Source organism: Phacochoerus africanus, chromosome 3 (genome assembly GCF_016906955.1).
Source record: "Phacochoerus africanus isolate WHEZ1 chromosome 3, ROS_Pafr_v1, whole genome shotgun sequence".
Classification (NCBI taxonomy): Eukaryota; Metazoa; Chordata; class Mammalia; order Artiodactyla; family Suidae; genus Phacochoerus; species Phacochoerus africanus.
In genome coordinates, this window is record NC_062546.1 from 172139283 (window position 1) to 172162857 (window position 23575).

The 23575-nt window shown below is 36.6% G+C and overlaps 1 protein-coding gene across 4 annotated transcripts in view; it reads left to right on the forward strand.

The window, feature by feature from the left end:
- Window positions 1–23575, forward strand: part of NBEAL1 (neurobeachin like 1) — a 163509-nt gene that overhangs the window by 89807 nt on the left and 50127 nt on the right. For all 4 annotated transcript variants that reach the window (XM_047773278.1, XM_047773280.1, XM_047773277.1 and 1 more), the window contains 9 exons: window positions 1691–1779; window positions 3604–4179; window positions 4521–4696; window positions 5657–5810; window positions 6104–6232; window positions 15541–15846; window positions 15938–16087; window positions 21022–21179; window positions 23246–23370. In XM_047773278.1, coding sequence (XP_047629234.1) covers window positions 1691–1779; window positions 3604–4179; window positions 4521–4696; window positions 5657–5810; window positions 6104–6232; window positions 15541–15846; window positions 15938–16087; window positions 21022–21179; window positions 23246–23370 — 1863 coding nt within the window. The remainder of the gene's footprint in view (window positions 1–1690; window positions 1780–3603; window positions 4180–4520; window positions 4697–5656; window positions 5811–6103; window positions 6233–15540; window positions 15847–15937; window positions 16088–21021; window positions 21180–23245; window positions 23371–23575) is intronic.

Genomic DNA, 23575 nt, shown 5'->3' on the forward strand with positions numbered 1-23575 from the left:
ATAAACTGTGGGACTAAATCAAACTAAAAAACTTGTTCACAGCAAAATGAACCATCAACAAAATGAAAAGTCAATCTAGGAAATAGGAAAAAATGTTTACGAATCAAATCTAATAAGGGTTAGTATTCAAAATATATAAGGAAATCATACAATTTAATAGTAAAAAATCCAGTTAAAATCTGAGCAAAAGATCTAAATAGACATTTTCCCAAAGAATACATACTAATGGCCAACAGGTACATGAAAATGTGCTCAGCATCCTAATTATCAGAGAAATGAAAATTAAACAACACAGTGAGGTATCACCTCCTACCTATTAGGATGGCTGTTACCAAAGAGACAGGAGATAATAAGTGCTACTGAGGATGTGGAAAAAAAGGGAATCCTTATGTGCTGTTGATGGGAATGTAAACTGGTACAGCCACTATAGCAAACTGTACAGAGGTTTCTCAGAAAAGTAAAAATAAAACTACCATATTAATTCAGCAATCCCTTTTTTGGGTATATATATCCAAATGAAATGAAATAAAATTGTATCTCAATGGAGTTCCCGTCATGGCACAGTGGTTAACGAATCCGACTAGGAACCATGAGGTTGCGAGTTCTACCCCTGCCCTTGCTCAGTGGGTTGACGATCCGGCGTTGCCATGAGCTGTGGTGTAGGTTGCAGATGCGGCTCGGATCCCACGTTGCTATGGCTCTGGCGTAGGCCAGTGGCTACAGCTCCGATTCGACCCCTAGCCTGGGAACCTCCATATGCCACCAGAGTGGCCCAAGAAATAGCAAAAAGACAAAAAAAAAATTGTATCTCAAAATGCTGCCTTGGTTATTGCACCATCATTCACAATAACCAAAACATGGAAACAACCTAAGTGTCCATCAATGATGAATGGATTACAAAAATGTGGCATATGTTTGTGTGTGTGTATGGAATATTAGCCATAAAAAGAAGGAAATCCTGCCATTTGCAACATTATGGAAAAACCTAGAGGGCATTCTGCTAAGTGAAATAAATCAGGCAGAGAAGGACAAATACTGTATGGTCTCACTTACATGTGAAATAAATAAAAAAAAAAAATTCTGAGAGTTGGTGTGTGGCTCACTGGATTAAGGATCTAGTATTGTCACTTCAGTGGCTCAGGTCACTGCTATGGTGCAGGTTTGATCCCTGGCTCAGGAACTTTCGCATGCTATGGGTGCAGCCAAAAAAAAATACAAAAATACAAAAATACAGAAACAGAGTAGATTGGGAGTTGCCAGAGTTGGGGCAGTGGGGGACGTAGGTGAAGGTACAAAGCGTACAAGCTTCCAGTTATAAGTAGGTCCTAGGGATTTAATATAGCATGAGGACTATCATTAATCATGTTGTATTGTATACTTGAAAGTTACTGAGAGAGCAGATGTCCTCAACACAAAAAGAAATACAGTAACTATGTGAGGTAATATGTGTTAACTAACTTATTGTATAATCATTTCCCTGTATATACATGTATCAAGTCATCATGTTTTATGTCTTAAACAATGTTTGATGTCAATTATGTCTTAATAAAACTGGGGAAAAAATAAAAGGTATGTGTTGTTTACAGTAGAAAATTAAAATGAAGCCATTATTGTAGTATATAACTATTACCACAGTTCTTCTCTGGTTATGTTTAGTATTTAATTTTAACTGTCTTTTTTCCTGTCATAGATCCTGCTATTAATTTCAAAGATCTGTTGTCTGTGGTATATATCTCTCACAGAGCATGTGTAAATGTCAGAGTGGTCATCTGCAGAAAGGTTAGTAAACTTTAAAGATAGACGTGTAACACAGCAGCATCGTTAACTGAATAGCTTTTAGATCGAGTATTTTGCACCAGATATATATTTTATATCTCTTACATGATATAGTTTTATAAATAGTTTCCCTTTTTGAGGTGAATTAGCCTCATTCATCATAAGAAATCAGGGTATAAATTTGTTCTTAGCCATACATGGGCTCCTGGAATTATGTCCTTTCCAGAGTCAGAAATATATTACCAGACAGGAGTTCCCAACATGACTAGTATCCATGAGGATGTGGGCTAGTCCCTGGCCTCACTCAGTGGCTTAAGGATCTGGCATTGCCATGAGCTGCTGTGTAGGTCACAGATGCAGCTTGGATCCGTGTTGCTGTGGCTGCTGCATAGGCCTGCAGCTGCAGCTGTGATTCGACCCTTAGCCTGGTAACTTCCACATGCCGCAGGTGCTGCCCTAAAAAAGAGTGAAAAAAAGAAAAAGAAAAGAAAAAAAAAAATATATATATATAAAATAGGAGAACATTTCTTTGTTAAGCACCTTCAGAAAGTTTCCTGGTGTCCTAGTTTTATGGATCCCATGTTGTCACTTCTGTGGCTCCAGTTCTAACCCTGAGTCCAGGGACTTGTGCATGCCATGGGCACAGCAAAAAAAAGAAAGAAAGAAAAAAGAAAAAACACACCTTCAGGAGTTACTGCTGTGGTGCAGCGGGTTAGGAATCCAACTACAGCAGCTTGGCTCCCTGCAGAGGTGCAGGTTTGATCCTTGGCTAGCACAGTAGGTTAAAGGATCTGGTGTTGATGCAGCTGCAGCTCAGATTCAGTCCCTGGTGCAGGAACTTCCAGGTGCTGTGGGTGTGACCATAAAAATAAAGGGAGGGGGGATCAGATCCCTAAATACTCTCTTCAATTCCATATAGCCGTAATGAAGACTGACTGAAAGGTTATCCTCTGGAGAAGGTACAATAGAGAAAGTCTGCATTGCATTGGTTTTTGTAGTATGGAGCTACTAAAATGGTATTAAATGAATGTATAATATAATCCATCATAATGGAAATAGTTTTCTGGAAGTAAAGCTCAGTTTTTGTTTTGTTTGTATGATATAGAGTTAATGAAAAAAAAATGTTTCTTGCTAAAGCAACTGTTAACTTTGCCTGGAGGGAAAATGAGATAGAAAAAAACTTATTCTTAGGGTACCTAGATTCTATCAGAGTGTTGTGTTGCCCTAACTGTAGTGCCAGAACTGTGCCTGGCACCTAATAGACATTCGGTATTTGCTAAACAAATGTAGTAGACTCATGGAAAGTATTTAGTTAAGAGGATGTAACTTTACTACATTTTCCATGTACCTCAATTCTATTTATATATCTTCTCTGAACAAATTAATAACATGAGTGTGTTGACATGTGGAAGCTCATTTTATTGTTTTTCCTTTTTTATCTTTCATCAAATATTCAAGTAGATCCCTACTGTATATCTACAATGAATAATATGCAGATTAGTTAAAAACACAATGTCTGTCCTCCAAGTAGTTTCCAATCCAGTTAAGGACCTAATATTTTGAAAGTGTATCCTTCCAAAGTGTCCTATTACATTACTTTGTCGTTAAAGTAACTGAAAAGAAACCTTTTGGTTTGGCTGCACCAGTGGCATGCGGAAGTTCCCGGGCCAGAGATGGAACCTGTGTCACAGCAGCGACCCGAACCACAACAGTGATGATGCCAGACCCTTCACCCACTGTGCCACAAGGAACTCCAAAAAGAAACTGTTTTTGATATAAAGTACTATATACTTTTTGACATATCTTGTATTCTTAATCTCTTTGCAGATTTTACAGACCTTACAGTCTCAGCCAGATGCAGCACATCAAATATCTCAACAAGTGGGCTGGCAAGACACTTTAGTTAGGCTTTTTTTAAAAGCAAATTTCGAAAATGGAAATATTCCTCATAAGCACATCAGGACCATTTTAATGAAAGACAGTGATAAAAATACAGCAACTGAAGATATCAGGAGGAGCTTTGATGAAAAGACAGATGAGGAAAAAATCAGCTCTTTTGCCTCAGCTCATGTGTCCTCAGATCAGTGGAGTTTGGAGGATAGACACTCTCTAGACTCTAACACACCATTATTTCAAGAAGATAGCTCTGTGGGGGAATTGTCCTTCAAATCAGAGAATCAAGAAGAGTTCTGGCACAGTAACCCTTCACATTTGAGTTTAGATCTCAGTGGCATTGATTCCTATGAACTAAGTGATAGTGGAAGTCAAATGCCAGACAGCCTGCCTAGCACGCCATCCCCAATAGAGTCCGCCAAATCATTTTCTGTGCAGTCCAACAAAGAAAGCAGCATCACAAATGATACGGGCTTTAGTGATGACTTCACTTTACTTGAAAGCCAAGAGGTAAAATTTCTTACTTGTCCAAATGTGATTTTTATTTTTAGATGTCTAACCTTAGAAATGTGTAATTGTTAGCAATTTCATATTTTATTCATATTCTAAATCTCATGATCTAAGATACTATAAATCTAGAAGTAACCAAATTGTGCCTATCTTGAGAGCAAAACCAGCGTCTTATTCATCTGGCATGTCTGGGGTCTTTCTAGTTACTTCCAGGTTCACCCAGACACTTTATGTTAAATTATTACAATCTGTGTACCTGATGTTCTCATTATGTGCTTTTAACACCCCTCCCTCCAATAATTTCATATTAGTTTATCTTTTTTAAAAAACCTTTTTTATAGAGATGTGAAGAGGAGCTTCTTCAATTACTGACAACTATTTTGAATTATGTAATGTGCAAGGGACTAGAAAAGTCTGATGATGATACTTGGATTGAACGGGGACAGGTGTTTTCGGCACTGACTAAACCTGGAATATCCAGTGAGCTACTTCATCCTCCAGATGAAATAAAACTAATGTAAGTATGCGGTTGGTGATGTCCCCTCTTCTTTTGGAGTGAGCAGGAATCTAAAATACTATTAGTTATCGAACATTTATTCAGTATTCAGTGTGTGTATAGAGAGAGAAAAGGAGAAACTTTGTGCTTGGCTCATTTTCATGTCTGTTGCCATGCTAGTGGCATCCGGGGAGAAATCCAGAACTAACCCCAGTGCAATGAGATTTAAACCTTACACTACTTTGAATTTAAATGATTATATACTCCTTAAGTTGTTTTCTGCTTTATTTAAGCGTTTGGTGTATTGTATTCTACAGTCGGGTCCAAATTTGGGTGTTTCCATGCAAAAGAAGGAAGTAGTGTTTTCATGAAAATGACTTCTCTAAAGCTTTGAGTTCCCTGCATATGTTACAACACTGTAACAATAGCATACTAGAAGAGAATTAATTTTTTGTTTTTCTACAGGCTGGACTGTCTGTAAGGCATAAGGCTTTCTTCCCCAACATTCCCAATTTCAGTTTAAAGAAACTTTTAAGTATCTCATGGAGACTAACATGTGAATTATTTTTATAGCCTTTTTAACATCAAGTTAAACAGGTTAACTTTTACTTTACCTGTTAGTATTAGGTATATTAAAGATGGATACTCCAGTGGTGAGGATTCAGCACTTTTACTGCTGCAGCCTGGGTTCAGTCTGTGGTCTGGAAACTGATATCCCACAACAAGCCTTGCATGCCATGCCCAACCCCCCTCCAAAAAAAAAAAAAAGGAGAAAGATACTCCAGAGATGAAAAAGTTGCTTCATTGTTACTAAATTCCATCCACAGTATCTTATGATACCTGCCCATGATATTATCTTTGAAAATACACTACTGTTAATAAATAACTAGGTTTGTCGTTGCTGGTTTTTGTTTTTTTTTTAATGACTTGCTATTTTTATAAATTTAAAATGGTTTTAAGAGGACTTTGTTTTATATTTAGTTTGCTACAGAAGATGTTAGAATGGGCAGTCACAGAAAATAGAGAAGCAAAAATTAATCCAGTAACTGCTGAAAATGCTTTGCGACTCATGCTGATTATACAGGACTTTCTGCAGTCAGAGGGACTAGTTAATTCAAACATGTGGACTGAGAAGGTGCAGTAATATCTCTTTGAAATTTTTTGGGGGGAGTGAAAGACTTTATTCAAACAGATATTTTGTATTCTTTTTTCAGAGCTTTAATATTTAATCAGATGCAAAAAACATGGATAAGATGTGATAAATAGTCGCAAGTTTTGTTAGCTGTTAGTAGGACAGTTCTTTTATTTTTTACCAACTGGACATGGAATTTGTTTTGAAATATTATGATTTGTGATACTGTTGGGAAAAACTCATTAGTAGAGTAAAAATAGAATGTTTTTATTTTCTCAATTTTTCTTTTATGTTAGCTTTTAGAGGATATGATGCTGCTCTTCGACAGTCTGTCAGTTTGGTATTCTGAAAGTCCAGTTTGGGTGAAACTCTCTCAGATTCAGATCCAGTTGCTTCTAGGATTCATTGGAAGGGGTAATTTGCAGGTTTGTCGCTTCTTTTACATTATTTACTTGCATGTTACGTAGGAATTTGTATAATAACTGAATGGCAGTATGTTTTCAGATTTCAGTTTTGAAAATTAGTTTCAAAAATACCATGATTTAACACATTTCAATTTTGTGAGTTTAGAAGGAAGCATGAGAGGCAGATAATTGATTATTTTTCCTGATGTTTATGACCCAGTATAATTTAAGGTTTCCTTTTAGAGGATTTATATATAGCTTATATATCACATCATTTACATTTAGTGTACTGAGGAGCCATATAGCCTGCATAGAATATTTATATGTGTGCAGTATAGGGCTTATATTTGTAGGATTTTTTTTTTTTTTTTTTTGCTTTTTAGGCCTGTATCCACAACATATGGAGGTTCCCAGGCTAGGGGTCTAATGGGAGCTATATCTGCCTGCCTACGCCACAGCCACAGCAATGCCAGATTCAAGCTGTGTCTGCAACCTGCATAGCTCACAGCAACACTGGATCCGTAACCCACTGAGCGAGGCAAGGCCAAGGATCAAACCTGCAACCTCATGGTTCCTAGTGGAATTCGCACCACGATGGGAACTCCAGGAAATTTATTTTTTAAATTGTTCGTATCAAAGTCTTTTTCTGTACTTTTCTAATCCACTAATTCAGTTTTGCATTTTATATCATTTTTTGATTCATTAAATACTTATGAACACCTACCAACTGTTAACATTGTGCTAAGTTTCTGTAATAAGGATAAATAAAATATAGGCTTGTGGAGTATTTATTTCTAATTTATTTGTTTATTGTAAAACTTTTTAATTAAATAGAATACTATAACCAAACACCTATTACAGTTTAAATTTTTTAAAAATTACTCTGGAGTTCCCATTGTGGTGCAGTGGAAATGAATCTGACTAGGATCCATGAGGACGCAGGTCAATCCCTGGCCTCACTCAGTGGGTTAAGGATCTGGCATTGCCACAAGCTGGGGTGTAGGTTGCAGACATGGCTTGGATCTGGTATTGCTGCGGCTGTGGTATAAGCCCGCAGCTGTAGGTCTGATTTGACCCCTAGCCTGGGAACTTCTATATACCACTGTTATGGCCCTAAAAAGACAAAAGGCAAATGAATAAATAAATAAAAATTATTTCTATTTTTAATTAAAAAATTTTAACTTTGGAAAAGTTCAATGCAGATTTTAGTCTGTCATCTTTCTATTTACATTGGATGCTTATGATTACCTCGGTTGGATTAGCCATAACACTATCCCATGGCTATTTATCTGACCCCTTTTATTTTCTTTTGATACTGATATTTTTAAATACCTAGGACATGGGGGTTGGAGTGGGGATAATTTCTAATATACATAAACTTGATGTATTATTGATAAGAATGTGAGGATGTTAAAATATTATAAAGATGTCCTGTTTTAAAAAGGCCATACTTTTTAATAGCAAAAAAAAAGAAAACATGCTCATGTGGAAACTACACAAAAAACATCAAGAGAAAAAAATAAAACATCTACCATCTCATAGCCTAAGAGAAAACAACTGTAAATATTTCAATTTGTGTGTGTGTGCTTTTTAGGGCCGAACCTGAAGCACACGGAAGTTCCCGGGCCAGGGGTCCAACTGGAACTACAGCTGCCAGCATACACTACAGCTACAGCAATGCCAGATCTGAACCGTGTCTGCGACCTACACTACAGCTCACAGCAATGCCAGATCTATAACCCACTAAGTGAGGCCAGGGATCAAACTTGCAACCTCATGGTTCTAGTTGGATTCGTTTCCGTTCTGCCACTGTGGAAACACCTCAATATTTATATATATATATTTTTTCAGATGATTAAAGCCATCACGTATTTTGAATTTTTCTTTTTTCTTTTTTCTTTTTTTTGTCTTTTTTGTTGTTGTTGTTGTTGTTGTTGCTATTTCTTGGGCCGCTCCCGCGGCATATGGAGGTTCCCAGGCTAGGGGTCAGATCGGAGCTGTAGCCACCAGCCTATGCCAGAGCCACAGCAACGCGGGATCCGAGCTGCGTCTGCAACCTCCACCACAGCTCACAGCAACGCCGGGTCGTTAACCCACTGATCAAGGGCAGGGATGGAACCCGCAACCTCATGGTTCCTAGTCAGATTCGTTAACCACTGCGCCACGACGGGAACTCCTGAATTTTTCTTTTACTTTTTTGGACTGTACCTGTAGGATATTGAAGTTCCCAGGCTAGAGATTGAGTCAGAACTGCAGCTGCCACCACAGCCACAGCAATACCAGATCTGAGCTACATTCGCAACCTACACCTCAGCTTGTGGCACTGCCGGATTCTTAACCCACTGAGTGAGGCCAGCAATTGAACCCACATCCTCATGGATACTAGTTGGGTTCTCAACCCACTGAACCACAATGGGAATTCCTATTTTGATAATTTTGTATTCATTTTTATTTTCCTTACAATCATATCAAACTCATTTCCCCATGTTGCTGACTTTTTAAAGATAGTGTTTTGTTTTGTTTTTTAAAAGTAAAGATAGTGTTCTTTTCCTGTAATTGTAAAAGTAACATGTTTATTGTGGGAAACATAGAAAATGCAGAGAAGACGTTCTGATATATGAGTGGGGAAAGTTTGAATTGAGTAGGTTTTAGATACAGTTTGAAAATACATGAAATAGGAGTTCCCATTGTGGTGCGGTGGAGACGAATCCGACTAGGAACCATGAGGTTGCGGGTTCGATCCCTGGCCTCGCTCAGTGGGTTAAGGTTCTGCCATTGCCATGAGCTGTGGTGTAGGTTGCAAATGCGGCTTGGATCTGGCATTGCTGTGGCTGTGGTGTAGACTGGCAGCTACAGTTCTGATTAGATCTCTAGCCTGGGAACCTCCATATGCCGAGGGTGCAGCCCTAAAAAGCCAAAAAAAAAAAAAAAAGAAAATATATGAAATAAAGGAATCCCCATCATGGCATAGAGGAAACAGATCCTACTAGGAACCATGAGGTTGCATGTTCAATCCCTGGCCTCAATCCAGTGGGTTGAGGATCCGGCATTGCCATGAGCTATGGTATAGGTCGCAGACAAGGATCAGATGTGGAGTTGCTGTGGCTGTGGCATAGACCGACAGCTGTAGCTCTGAATGGACCGCTGGCCTGAGAATCTCCATGTGCCACAGGTGCGACCCTGAAGACCAAAACAATAAAATAAATATATATTTTTTTAAGTTACAAAAAAAGAAAATATATGAAATAAAACCTTTAAAAATTATTGTATTCTTTGTCTAATAATTGTACTCTAAAACTATATTCTGAGGTAGTAATCTAAAATACCAGTCTTTCACACATAGATATTCATTATAGTATTCTTTTATTTTCCATCTAGAACTAGAACACAGATAACTTTTGGCTTTTTTATTAATACTAGCCCAGTGGCTTTCAAAGCCTTTGCAGCTAGCATGCCAGGTAGTTATTTGTTTTAGTTATTAGGACTCTATTTTGTTCCACTCATAGTCACCCTCAGTGTTTTTCTTTTTGGTGAGATTTCCCTGAATAAAATGTCTTTTGATTAATTTGTTCATTATTAAATATCCAGCACCTATCTCAAGGTAGGACTCTATGAATACTTATTAAATAAAGACTACAGCATCTACGGATAAGACCAAACCTCTACACCAGTAGTTAGTAACCTAAATCATTTCTCACTAGTTATTTAATTCCATTCTCTCAGGAATAAAAGCATATTTCCCTGAGGTTGTACATGTTAAAGGCTGGGAAAGGAACCCCTTTCCTTATAGGGGATTTAAATAGAGTTGCCTCCAGAATGAAGCCAGCTAGCAAATTTGTTTGGCATATACATGTTACTTAATTGCCAGCATTTAAATACTGGGTGATTTCACATAAATGCCATGATTTCCGAGTTTGTCTTTAAAGCAGGGTAGAGTGGTTATTGATTTATTTAGTCACTCTTTTGTCAGACTTTCTACTCCCCTAAATGTCTTAGATTAGCCAGTGATTCAAATCACTAATTGCATGTGAAATTACCTAAAGGATCACCTTTTTATTTTTTATTTTTATTTTTTGTGTTTTGTCTTTTTAGGGCCATGCCTGCAGCATATGAAGGTTCCCAGGCTATGGGTCAAATCGGAGCCACAATAATGCAGGATCCGAGCATGTCTGTGACTTACACCACAACTCATGGCCACTCCAGATCTTAACCCACTGAGCAAGGCCAGAGATTGAACCTGCGTCCTCGTGGATTCTAGTCAGGTTTGTTAACCACTGAGCCACAATGGGAACTCTAGGATCGTCTTTTTAAAAGTACCTTTTTGTGGGGCATCAGTCATAGTAATTAAATCAGAATGAGGAAAGTAGGATATCAGTATTTGCTATTATTTCTCAGGTGACCCTAATGTGATACTCTTTAAAATGTGAGAGCCTAGGGAATCATGTCTCTGTGCGGGGTGTGTGTGTGTGTGTGTGTGTGTGTGTGTGTGTGTGTGTGTGTGTATCCATCTAAAGTCAAGGCAATGGTAAATAAATCCTTTTGTATTCATTAAAAGTATCTTTACACTGGAATTCCTGCTGTGGTGCAATGGGATCAGCGACATCTCTGCAGCACCAGGATGTAGGTTTGATCCCTGGCCTGGCACAGTGGGTTAAAGGATCCAATGTTGCTACAGCTACAGCATGTGTAGATCTCAAATATGGCTGGGATCTGATCCCTGGCCTGGAACTCCATATGCCATGGGGCCACCAAAAAAGAAAAAAAAAGTATCCTTATACTTTTAAAATTTTAAATATACATGCAAACCTAAGGTTTATTTACTTCTGTGATGCTAAGTTAAAAACAAAGCACTGATACTTAGCTTTTCATATAAGCAGTATTTTTTAAAACACATAGCAAAAAAGCTATTAGTGTTGGTATTTCCTAGATAATGAGATTTCATGACCTTTTGTCTCACATTTGTTAGCCTCTGTTGGATTGATTAATCTGATTGATTGAGTTTGGTGTCCCTGGGTGGGCATGAAGCTTCTATTGGATTTAAACAGCTTTAGTTATATTCAAAGACTAAAGTGAAGGGGTTTTGAGAAAATCTGAGGTGGTTGAAAAGCTTGACTAGTATAACCTTAGTTAAAAGCTGAAAAGTTAAAGTTTTGAACCATATTAGAGATGGAGATTGTTTCCTCTAATGCTGTTTGCTTCTTGAAGTCTTGCATGGAAATACTGCCTTAGGTCCCTTATTGTTGCCTTGGCCTACAAAAACCTGTGCGTGCTGCTCAGATCAGTTTTTGGCACACATACTATCTTGAAGTAATGTCAGATTCTAGTACTTTTTTTTCCCTCTGGCTTTATTTTGAAAGTAATATCCAAAATTGAGGTATAGGGTTAAGGGAAAAGGAAGCACTTTATAGTATTTGTCTGATTGTGGCTTTAAGGCTTCCATCTTTCTCTAGTCCAGACAAAAAGAGGCCCCTTCATGACCTAATTTTATTGTCTATATTGGGGTTTAAGGCCAAAGCTTAAGAGTAATATAGAGTATTCTCTTGTCTGGGTTTGTGCCCTGAAAATGTACTTTCCTTAGGAACTTTAAGGGTAGTTAGATTTCTGATCAGGGACTGTATCCTCTATGTACTGTAATGTGTAAGAATGCTTTTGATTTCAAGTAACAGATATAGCAGTGCAAACTAACTTAGTTAAGATTCATATAGTTAAAAATTCCATATTTAAGATGAGCTTAAGGCATGATTCAGTCAAGGCTCCAGTTTCATTTATTTGCTATTCTCACATTATTACTCTCCATTATGTGTCAGCCTGTCTTAAGCTGGCAGCCCTTATTGTCACAAAATGACTGCCATTAGCAATTGAGTCTACCGGCTTTCTTGTTCATATCCAGAGAAAAAGAGTGCTTCTTCCTGTACTCATTTTGGTAGATGGTTCTTCAAGGATCTCTTGTGTTTCTTCCTCTCTTGTGAATAAAGACATTGGATGCCTTTGTAATGAATTACCTTTTTGAGGATGCATATATAGTGAACAGTTTTGGAAGATAGAGATCATGTCTCCTTTTAGAGGAAAAGACAGGTTTGTTTATTGTCCAGTATAATAAAAATAGTATCTTCCTCCAAGGCACAGTTCAGGCACACTTACTACCCAGTATAAAAGATGTGGGTTCCCTGTGCTTGGGGTTCCTCTCCTATAATGTGCCCACTATGTGTGCAGGCATCACCTGGTACTGTTCATCTCTTACCATGGAATTACAGTTTGGGAAACAGGACAAATGCTGATATGGCTATTGCTAGTGCCATAGATCTGTGTCTCTGATCCAGGAGTCTCACTCTTCTGCTGGCGTCTGTGAAACTGGTAGGCTAATGTGTTAGCTTGGAGGTGAAGTAAAATCTGAGCCCTTTCACAGTTCTTAACAGTTATTGTATAAAAGTTCTGACCTTACACTAGGCTATCCCTGAATGAATCCATGTGACAAAAGCAGTGACATGAGTTGACTGAAAGATGAGCTACCTGAACCAGTCACTGTGGCAAGGAGTTGGATATTTTGTTTGACATACGATTTAGGACCTACTATTAGAACTAGAGATGAGGTCATCTGCTATTTTTGCAAACTATAAGAAGGAATAGAGTGTGGATGTTAGGGTGATTAGTTATAAACCTTTTAACTTTTCTGTATATTTCAAATTAAACATGAGTTACCATTTATTTATTTAGGGCCGCACCTGTAGCATATGGAAGTTCCCAGGCTAGGGGTTGAATTGGAGCTGCAGCTGCTGGCCTATGCCACAGCCACAGTAACACAGGATCCAAGCCACATCTGTGACCTACACCACAGCTCACAGCAATGCCAGATTCTTTTTTTTTTTAATTTTTTTTTTACAAAATAAAATACATATATTTAAACACAATTACATTCACACAGGTTATTATATCATGGATCTTAAGAAACAGATTAAGTGACTCCCTCTGGAGAAGTGGAATGGAAAATGTGCTGAGACAAATAGGAAATTTATTCTATACTTTATCTCATGTTGTATGGCTTTCATCTTTACTATTTAGTATTATCTATTACATTTCGATGTTTCTTTAAAAATTGGCATTATATTAAAATTGTGTATATTATACAACTAAAATTTATAAAGAAGAAAGCCCTATATACCATTAAATATTTTATATAGCATAATAAAAAGAATAACTTCACTGGTAAGAATAACAAAAATAATACACCTTCTGAAAATAAGTAAAGTATAAAATTCATAAATTGGTTAAAAAACAGCGTAGCTATATAAATATGTCCTCACAATTTGTTACATCTTATTGATTCTTCAATACAGGCATTACACCATTCTAGGTGATGTGATAAACAAGACATTGTAGACCTTACATTGTACCATGGAGAGAAATGGTTATTAATAATACAATTGTAGAACTATATTATTTAATTGTACAGTTGCATTATTTAATTATAATTTATCATAAATTCTTTGATGGAGAGGAAATCAGAATCAGATCTAAGAAGACTTCAGCATTCCAAGAATGATGTCAAATGACCCCCTTCATGGTGGATTATGCACTTATTTACTATGAGATATATTTCTTCTCCAGAGATTCCTTGTTTGTGTATCAACTGTAGATTTTTGGTTTGCAGTTATTCTGAAGTTTTGATATAAGAGTCTATATGAGATTGTTTTAAGTTGTTGTTCTTTTAATTGCAAATTCATCTCCAGTGTCCTGCATTTGTACCCACCTCTTCTCATGATTTCTGATTTTGGTGGTATAATTGTGCATGGATGATTTCGTATCTTTACTGTATATATACCTTTACTGGTGAGCCTTGTCATTTTTGAAATTTTTGTTTCCTGTTGCTGTCTTTTCTTTTCTGCCTAGAGAAGTTCCTTTAGGATTTGTCATAAGGCTGGTTTAGTGTTGCTGAATTCTCTCAACTTTTGCTTATCTGTGAAGGTTTTGACTTCTCCTTCAAATCTGAATGGGAGCTTTGCTGGGTAAAGTAATCTTGGTTGGAGCTTTTTTCCTTTCATCATGTTAAGTATATCATGCCACTCCCTTCTGGCCTGCAGAGTTTCTGCTGAAAAATCTGCTGCTAACCTTATTGGGGCTCCCTTGTATGTTACTTGTTTCTTTTCCCTAGCTGCTTTCAAGATTTTCTCTTTGTCTTTAATTTTGGTTAGTTTGATTAATATGTGTCTTGGTGTATTCCTCCTTGGGTTTATTTTATGTGGTTCTCATTGTGCTTCCTGGATTTGAGTGAGTGATTCCTTTCCCATGTGAGGGAAGTTTTCAGCTATTATCTCTTGGAATATTTTTCCTGTCCCCTTCTCTCTCTCTTCTCCTTCTGGCACCCCTTTAATTATGGATGTTGGTGTGTTTCACGTTGTCCCAGAGTTCTCTCAGACTCTCTTGATTTGTTTTCAACCTTTTTTCTCTTTTCTGTTCTGCATCCGTAATTTCCACTAATCTGTCCTCCACCTCGCTTATCTGTTCTTCTCCCTCCTGTATTCTGCTGTTAGCTGCTTCTAGTGAATTTTTTATTTCAGTGATTGTATTTTGCATCTTTTCTTGTTTAAGTTTTACATCTTGTATCTCTTTGGTCAGTGTTTCCTGTAAGTTATCCATCTTTGCCTCCAGTTTATTTCCAATGTCTTGCATCATCTTCAGCATCAACAGTCTAAAGTCTTTTTCCTAGAGGCTGAGAATCTCCTTGTCACTTAGCTGATTTTCTGGGGTTTTTCCTTTCTCCCTCATCTGAGTTATAGTTCTGTGTCTTTTCATTTTTATAGGTTTTTGGTGTGGTGACCTTTTTCCAGATAATAGATTTGTGGCCTCTCTTACTTTTGGTGTCTGCCCTCCTTGTAGTAATGCCAGATTCTTAACCCACTAAGTTAGGCCAGGGATTGAACCCACATTCTCATAGATACTAGTTGAGTTTTTAACCTGCTGAGCCACAACGGGAACTTCCACTTTTATAATTTTATTTATCATTATTAATTTTTTTTGTCTTTTTGTCTTTTTAGGGCCACACCTACGGCATATGGAGGTTCCCAGGCTAGGGATCCAATTGGAGCTGTTGCTGCCAGCCTTCACCAGAGCCACTGCGATGCCAGATCCAAGCAACATCTGTTACCTACACCATGGCTCACGGCAACACTGGATCCTTTATCCACTGTGCAAGGCAGGGATTGAACCCGCAGCCTCATGGTTCCTGTGCCACAGTGGAAACTCCTATAATTTATTTTTAAAAATAACTTCAAGAAGAGCCAAAGAATTTATCTATTGCTAAATATCTGCTTTATTTTACTATTTTCCTCTAGGTTTGTGCAATGGCATCAGCTAAGCTAAACACCCTTCTTCAGACGAAAGTGATTGAGAATCAGGATGAAGCATGCTACATTTTAGGGAAGCTAGAACATGTTCTAAGACAGTCAATCAAGGAACAGACTGAAATATACTCATTTCTGATTCCCCTGGTCCGTACCCTGGTTTCCAAAATTTATGAGCTTCTCTTCATGAACTTGCACCTGCCTTCTTTACCTTTTGCCAATGGTAGCTCTTCATTTTTTGAAGATTTTCAAGAATATTGCAGTTCAAATGAATGGCAAGTTTACATTGAAAAATATGTAAGTTTTATCTGTGTTGAGTGAGATTTTTCTACTAAATTATCATTTTTAGAGAGGCATATCTTAAATTTTCCATGTTTTTTTTTACAAGATTGTACCATATATGAAGCAGTATGAAACCCATACATTTTATGATGGTCATGAGAGCATGGCACTTTATTGGAAAGATTGTTATGAAGCCTTAATGGTGAATATGCATAAACGAGATCGGGAAGGAGGAGAAAGCAAGCTCAAGTTTCAGGTAAAAATTATTAAATGTTTTTAATACCTAGTTTTTAATGTTGATTTCAGGCATTTAATAGTCAAATGAGAATTTTGAATTCATTATTTCCTATTGTTTGTTTGAATATTATTTCAGAATTGGAAGAAAAACATTGATAAGTAAAAATTTTAAATTTAAAAATTAATATCAAAGTGTTTTATACATGTAAAAAGTCTGTTAAGCTGATAGTAGAAATCTCTAAGGCAGCTAAGTACATATCAGTGCTTAGAGAGAAATTTATACCACAAAATACTTATATTAAAAAAGAAGGGGGGATTCCTTAGATTATACAAACATCTCATACAGCTTTATACCAAAAAAAAAAACCAATTAAAAAATGGTCAGAGGATCTAAACAGACATTTTTCCATAGAAGACAGATGGCCAAAAAATGTTCAACATCGCTAATTAGAGAAATGCAGATCAAAAAAATACAACGAGGTATCACCTCAGGTCAGTCAGAATGGCCATCAGCAAAAAGTGTACAAACCATAAATGCTGGAGAGGGTGTGGAGAAAAGGGAACCCTTCCATACTTTTGGTGGGAAGGTAAATTGGTGAAAACCACTATGGAAAACAGTATGGAGGGTCCTCAAAAAACTAAAAATGGAACTATGATATGATCCAGCAATCCCATTCCTGGACGCCTATCCAGAGAAAACCATAATTTGAAAAGATGCATGCACCCCAGTGTTCATTGCTGCACTGTTTGCAATATCCAAGACATGGAAGCAACCTTAATGTCCATCAACAGAGAAATGGATAAAGAAGATGTGGTACATATATTCAATGGAATATTCCTCAGCCATTAAAAAGAATGAAATAATGCCATTTGCAGCAACATGAATGGACCGAGAAATGATCATTCTGTGTCAAGTAAGTCAGACAGAGAAAGACAAGTATCATATGAGATCACTAATATGTTAAATCTAATTTAAAAAACAATAGAAAAGAACTTACAAAACAGAAACAGACTCATAAATTTTGAAACCAAATTTTCGGTTCTCATGGGGAAATGTGGAGGGGCTGGGGGGGCCTAAATTAGGGAGTTGGAATTGATACATACATGCTACTTTATATAAAATAGATAGATAACAAGGACCTACTGTATAGCATAGGGAAATCTACTCAATACTCTGTTGTAATAACCTATATGGGAAAAGAATCTGAAAAGGGATAGACATATATATAACTGATTTACTTTGCTGTACACCTGAAACACGACTTTGTAAGTCAGCTCTACTTCAATAAAATTTAAAATATAAATACATAAATGAATAAAAATAAAAAGCCATCAAATTAATAAGTTTGCACCCAGAAAATTGAAAAAAGACTGATCTACATTAGTTTTAAATAAGAAATTATTAAAGAGCAGAAAGCAATGAAGTTTGAAAGCAGAAAAACAGCAGAGAAAATATATGAAATCCAAATCTACTTCTTCAAAATATCAATAAAATTGATCAACTTCCAGAGTGCCCATTGTGGCTCAGCAGTAACAAATCCGACTAGTATCCATGAGAATGTGGGTTCGATCTCCGGCCTTGCTCGGTGGGTTAAGGATCCAGTGTCACCATCAGCTGTGGTGTAGGTCACAGACACAGCTTGGATCCAGCATTACTATGGCTGTGGCGTAGGCCGACAGCTACAGCTCCAATTCAATACCCTAGAATGGGAACTTCCATGTACCGTGGGTGTGGGCCCCCCACCCCCACAAAAAAATTGATCAACTTCTAGCCAAATTGAGAAAAAAAAAAAAAAGAAAAATGATTAACATCAGAAATGAAAGGGGGGGAGTTTCCATTTTGATGCAGCAGAAATGAATCCGACTAGGAACCATGAGGTTGTGGGTTTGATCCCTGGCCTCACTCCATGGGATCCGGTGTTGCCATGAGTTGTGGTGTGGGTCACAGACACGGCTCAGATCTGGTGTTGCTGTGGTACTGTAGACTGGCAGCTGTAGCTCCAGTTTGACCCCTAGCCTGTGAGTCTCCATATGCCACAGTGCAGCCCTAAGAATCGAAAAAAAAAAAAAAAAGAAAAAAGAAAATGGGGTGTCACTAATGACTTAACAGACATCAACACAAACCATCAATATAAACCAATCTGTGCTTTAAAGAAGATGATTTAAATGTAAGGGATCAATTTCTTTTTTTTTAATGGCCACATTAAAAAAACTTCCAGCATATGGAAGTTGCTGGGCCAGAGACTGAATCTAAGCCACAGCTACAGTATACACTGCAGCTGCAGCAACACTGAATCCTTTAACCCACTGCACCAGGCCAGGGGTGAAACCTGTACCCTTGCAGCAACTGGAGCCCCTGCAGTTTGATTCTTAACCCACTGTACCACAGTGGGAACTCCAGACCAATTTCTTGACAAATTTCTACAACTAATTCAAAAATAAGTAGATAACCTTGATTGTCCTCTATTAAAGGAATTGAATTTATAGTTAAGTACCTTCTGAAAGGGAGAACTATAGCCCCAGGTGGATTTACTGGCAAATTATACCAAATATTTATTGGAGAAACTATGTCAATTACAATGTCTTTAGAAAATAAAAAAATGACATAACTTCCCAAGCCATTATATGAGGGCAATATTACCTTCACATTAAAACCATGCAAAAATAGTATCTACAAACCAGTATCCCTCAAGAACATAGGTGCAGATCAAATCCAGCAAGATATAGAAAAATAAAGGAGTTCCCCCTGTGGCTCAGTAGGTTAAGAACCTGACTGAAGTGGCTTGGTTTTCTTTAAAGGTGCAAGTTCAATCTATAGCCTGGCACAGTGGGTTATGAAGGATCTAATAATGTCACAGGTGCAGCCATAAAGATAATTTGTTTTAAGTAAATCTGTGTGCTAAAACTAACAAAACAGATGAAACAAAGAAGACCAAATAAAAATTCATATTTTTATTACGTAACTTAGGTATAAAAAGAAACATTTGTAATCCACCTTTACTAACATTTTGATACATAATCTTTCCTGTATTTTTATTTATATATTTTGTTCAACTGAAATGGTAGTTTCATTTGCCAATTGTTTCTTAAAATGTATTGTGAGAGTTCCCATCATGGCTCCTCAGTGGAAACAAATCTGACTAGCACCCATGGGGACAGAAGTTCGATCCCTGGCCTTGCTCAGTGGGTTAAGGATCTGGTGTTGCTGTAAGCTGTGGTGTAGGCCAGCGGCTCTAGCTCCCACTTGACCCCCCAGCCTGGAAACCTCCATGTGCTACGGGTGCAGCCCTAAAAAGACAAAAAAAAAAAGTATTGTGAACATGTTCTCATGCCATTATGTGATTGTGTAATATTCCACTATATTATGTATTAGAAGATTTAAATTTATTTACCAGTTTTGGACCTAACTTATCAGTTGTTTCTTTATTAGAGATAGTATTGATCATCTCTGCAGTCATATTTTAGTGAGCTTATTCAGGATAACTTTCCTAGAATAAGTGAAATTACTGGTGTGTAACACTCGTGATAAATACTGTTATGTTGCCTTCATAGAAGTTCTATCAATTAGTATTCCAGCCATCATTTTCTCTACAACTTTAAGAATATCCTTACGTGCTTGAACTTCAAAACTGTGCAGTTGATGTTTAATTATCATGGAGCTCTCATTACTTCAACTGTTTCAGCAATGATCTGTTCTAAAAATATGATAACAGTGTACCCCAAATCATTGATATCCTACAAATCAAGTAATAATTATAATAGCAATTATAATAACAGCTATAATTTATTGAGAGCTTCCTACTTTTCTGGCACTATATTAAGCACATTAAATTTTAATCTTTATGATGATAGTTATTGTCAGCCTCATTTTACAGGTGATGGCACTGAGCCTCAGAGAATTAAATAGCTATGATTCATACCCTGGTCTAGCTCAAAAGCTTATATTCTTAACCACACACTCTGTACTGCCTCTTTAAAAGATGTCTTTTAAATCCATGTCTTTAACTGTTCATTTTAATGTAATTCAGTGTTGATTTGTTTGAAACAAGTTAAATACTGTTTAATTCATAATACTTGCTAATAGATGATTATCAATGAAAGTTAGATAAGCCAGTCTTATCACTTGTCTTTTTAAAAATGTGAAAACTTTAATTTCAGGGCTTAGAGTTACATGAGGGTAGAACCTACTATCAGAGTATATTTTATCCTGAAAACTGGAATGAGTAAGTGGATTCATTTGCTAACTAGGTTGCTGTTCAGAGAGTAGCAATTTAAGTGATGGAATTTTTCATCGTGAGAGACTTGTCCCTGGAGATTTCTTCTGTGTTTGGCATTGCTTTTCAGGCCATCCATAGTAGTGTGGCATGTGGTTACTGTTCCTTTTACTTTATCTAAACTTAAATCTCATTCCAGATGTTTTATAAATTAAAAGATCTCAAAGGAAAATTGTTTCACTTGATGGTATGAGATTAATAAGTATGAGTTTTAAAATCCTGTGTTGAGGAGTCCCCACTGTGGCTCAGCAGCTTAAGGATCTGGCATTGTCTCTGTGGTGGTACAGATTTGATCCCCGGCCCCACGCCGTGGGTTGAGAATCTGGTGTTGCTGCAGCTAAGGCTCAGAATTGATGCCTGGCCCAGGAACTTCCACATGTTGGTGCAGCCAAAAAAAGAAAACAATAAATAAAAATCCTGAGTTGAGACACCTTACCTTTTTGAAGTTCTTCATATGTTAATTAGGTACTTTCTTAAGTTTTAAAAAATACAAGCAAGTTATAGCTAGAGTCATATTAAAGAAATGATTCTAATGGAGTAAGAAAATCCTGTTGGTTATCAGCTGCTTTCTTTTACTGCATGATTTTATTGGATCAGGTTATTAAAATTATAGCATTAAGATTTAAATATACCTGTAAATATATGATTCAATGCTGTTATGTATTGCTGTTTCTTTCAGGAGTTTTTTGTGGAGCCATTTAATCGAAAAGCACGCCAAGAGAACTTGAGGTATAATAATATGCTTAAACAACTTAGCAGTCAACAGTTAGCCACTCTGAGGCGCTGGAAGGCAATAAAGCTCTATCTTACCTGTGAAAGGGGACCTTGGGCTGAAAGGTAGGAGTTTATCATTAATTAAATACCCTTTTCTCTTTAGAACTCTGATCTAGAAATGTATGAGCCTTTAGCCTCTGCAATCCAATTTTAAAGCATTCAGTTTTTAAAAGATTGCTTTTAATTAATTTGCTTATCTTTTATGAATTTTAGGTCTGTTTTCTTTAGAGTTTTGTGTTTATATGTTTTTTACCATGGAGTTATTTTCTTTACTCTTACCCTGTAATAATAGAATTTGTTTTGAATCCATTTACTTATATTTTCCTGACATCACCTCTTTGAACTAGGGTTAGTAATGCTATGTGTTTGAATATTTTACAGTTTCTTTATCCTCAGTTTCTTCTGTTTTGTTGAAATATATTATCTGTATATTATACACACTTTAAAAAAAAAAGCCACCCTTTTTTATTGTGGTAAAATACACATAATGTAAAATTTAGTATTTTCACCATTTTAGAATGTTTAATTTAGTGGCACTAAGTACATTCCTGAGTTATGTCATCGTCACCACTATCTAGCTGTAGAACATTTTCATCACCTGAAAAGAAACTCTGGACCCATTGAGCAGTCACTGCCTGTTATCCTTTCCTCCAGCCACTGGCAGCCACCAGTCTGCTTTCTATGGATTTGCCTATTCTGGATATTTCATAAATGAAATCATACAATGTGTGAACTTTTATGTCCAGCTTCTTTCACTTAACGTATTGTTTTCATTATCTTGTGGCATGTAACAGTACTTTCCTTTTTATGGCTGAATAATATATTGCATTGTATGATAATACCATATTTTGTCTATTCATTCATCACCTGATGGACATTTGGTTTTTTTGCTTGTGGCCATTGTGAATAGTGTTGCTATAAACATTTGTGAACAGGTGTTTGTTTCAACACCTGTTTCTAATTCTCTTGGTTATATACCTGCAGGCAGAATTGCTGGGTTGTGTGTTAATTCTGTGTTTAACTTACTGAGGAATTACCAAACTTTTTTTCACAGCAGCTTTGTTGTTTTACATTCCCATCAGCAATGTTTGAGGGTTCTAGTTTCTTCATAACCTTACTAGTACTTGTCATTTTTTGATTTTTCATTATGATCATCCTAGTAGTATCTTAGGATTTTTTTTTTTTGCATTTCCCTAATAATATTGTTAAACATCTTTTTATGTACTTGTTGGCTATTTGTATATTTTCTTTGGAGAAATGTCTATTCAAGTTCTCTGTCCATTTTAAAATTGGATTGTTTGACTTTTTGTGGTTGAATTGTAAGAGTTCTTTTTATTTTCTCAATACTAGACCCTTGTCAGATATACTACTCTAAATATGTACATTATCTTTTCACTTTCTTGATAGTGGCCTTTGGTTGCACAAAAGATTTGGATTTTTGAAATACAGTTTATATATTTCTCTTGTTGCTTGTGTTATTTATTTATTTTTTTGGCTGCGCCTGTGGTGTATGAAAATTTCTGGGCCAGGGATCAAACTTGTGTCACAGCAGCAGTCTAAGCCACTGCAGTGACAATGCCAGATCCTTAACCTGCTGTACCACAAAGGAACTCTGTTGTTGTTTATGTTATTAAGAAACCAATCCCAAATGCATGGTCATGAGATTTATTCGTATCATTTCTTCTAAGAGTTTTAACTCATATTTAGATCTTTGGCCCATTTTAAATTATATTATCTTTATTTGTGATAAAATTATCTTATTTTGAAAATTGCATTTAGAATATACTCATATAGCTAGTTAAGACTTTTCCTTGTGATGGTGAAAGAGTAAAACATACCAAGCTATAAGTCTGAAGATTTATGTTCAAATCTTACTTCTGGTACCTCCTGTAAACAACATGGCATTTTAGGCAAATAATTTAGCCTTAGATTCCTCAAGTCTAAACTGTAGATATGCATGCATTTTCTCTGAGTTGTTTGAGTCAAATGAGATAATAAATATGAATGTTTTTATAAAATAGTGCTAAAAATATGTAAAGTAGCTGATACTTTCTCACTCTGTTTTGGTCAACCAATATTTGTAACTTTAAGCTAAATAATTTTATCTGTTTATTTATGAACATTGATAGGAAGCAAAAAGCAATTCACTGGAAACTGGCTAACGTAGAAAATTATTCCCGTATGAGACTTAAATTGGTGCCAAATTATAACTTCAAAACCCATGATGAAGCGAGTGCTTTGAGAGATAATCTAGGTGAGTTCCAACGGCTGTTTAATTATTTGTTGAAGATAATGAGGGTGTTGGTGGGGGGTGGTTATTGTTTTTCTTAATTGTTTCCTGGTCGGATCCGTTAACACTGCGCCACGCGACGGGAACTCCTATAATGACCTATTTGACTTGGCATCTTTTTGTTTTTGAGGAGAGGTCTATGAAATACCCCAAAATGATATTGATTGTT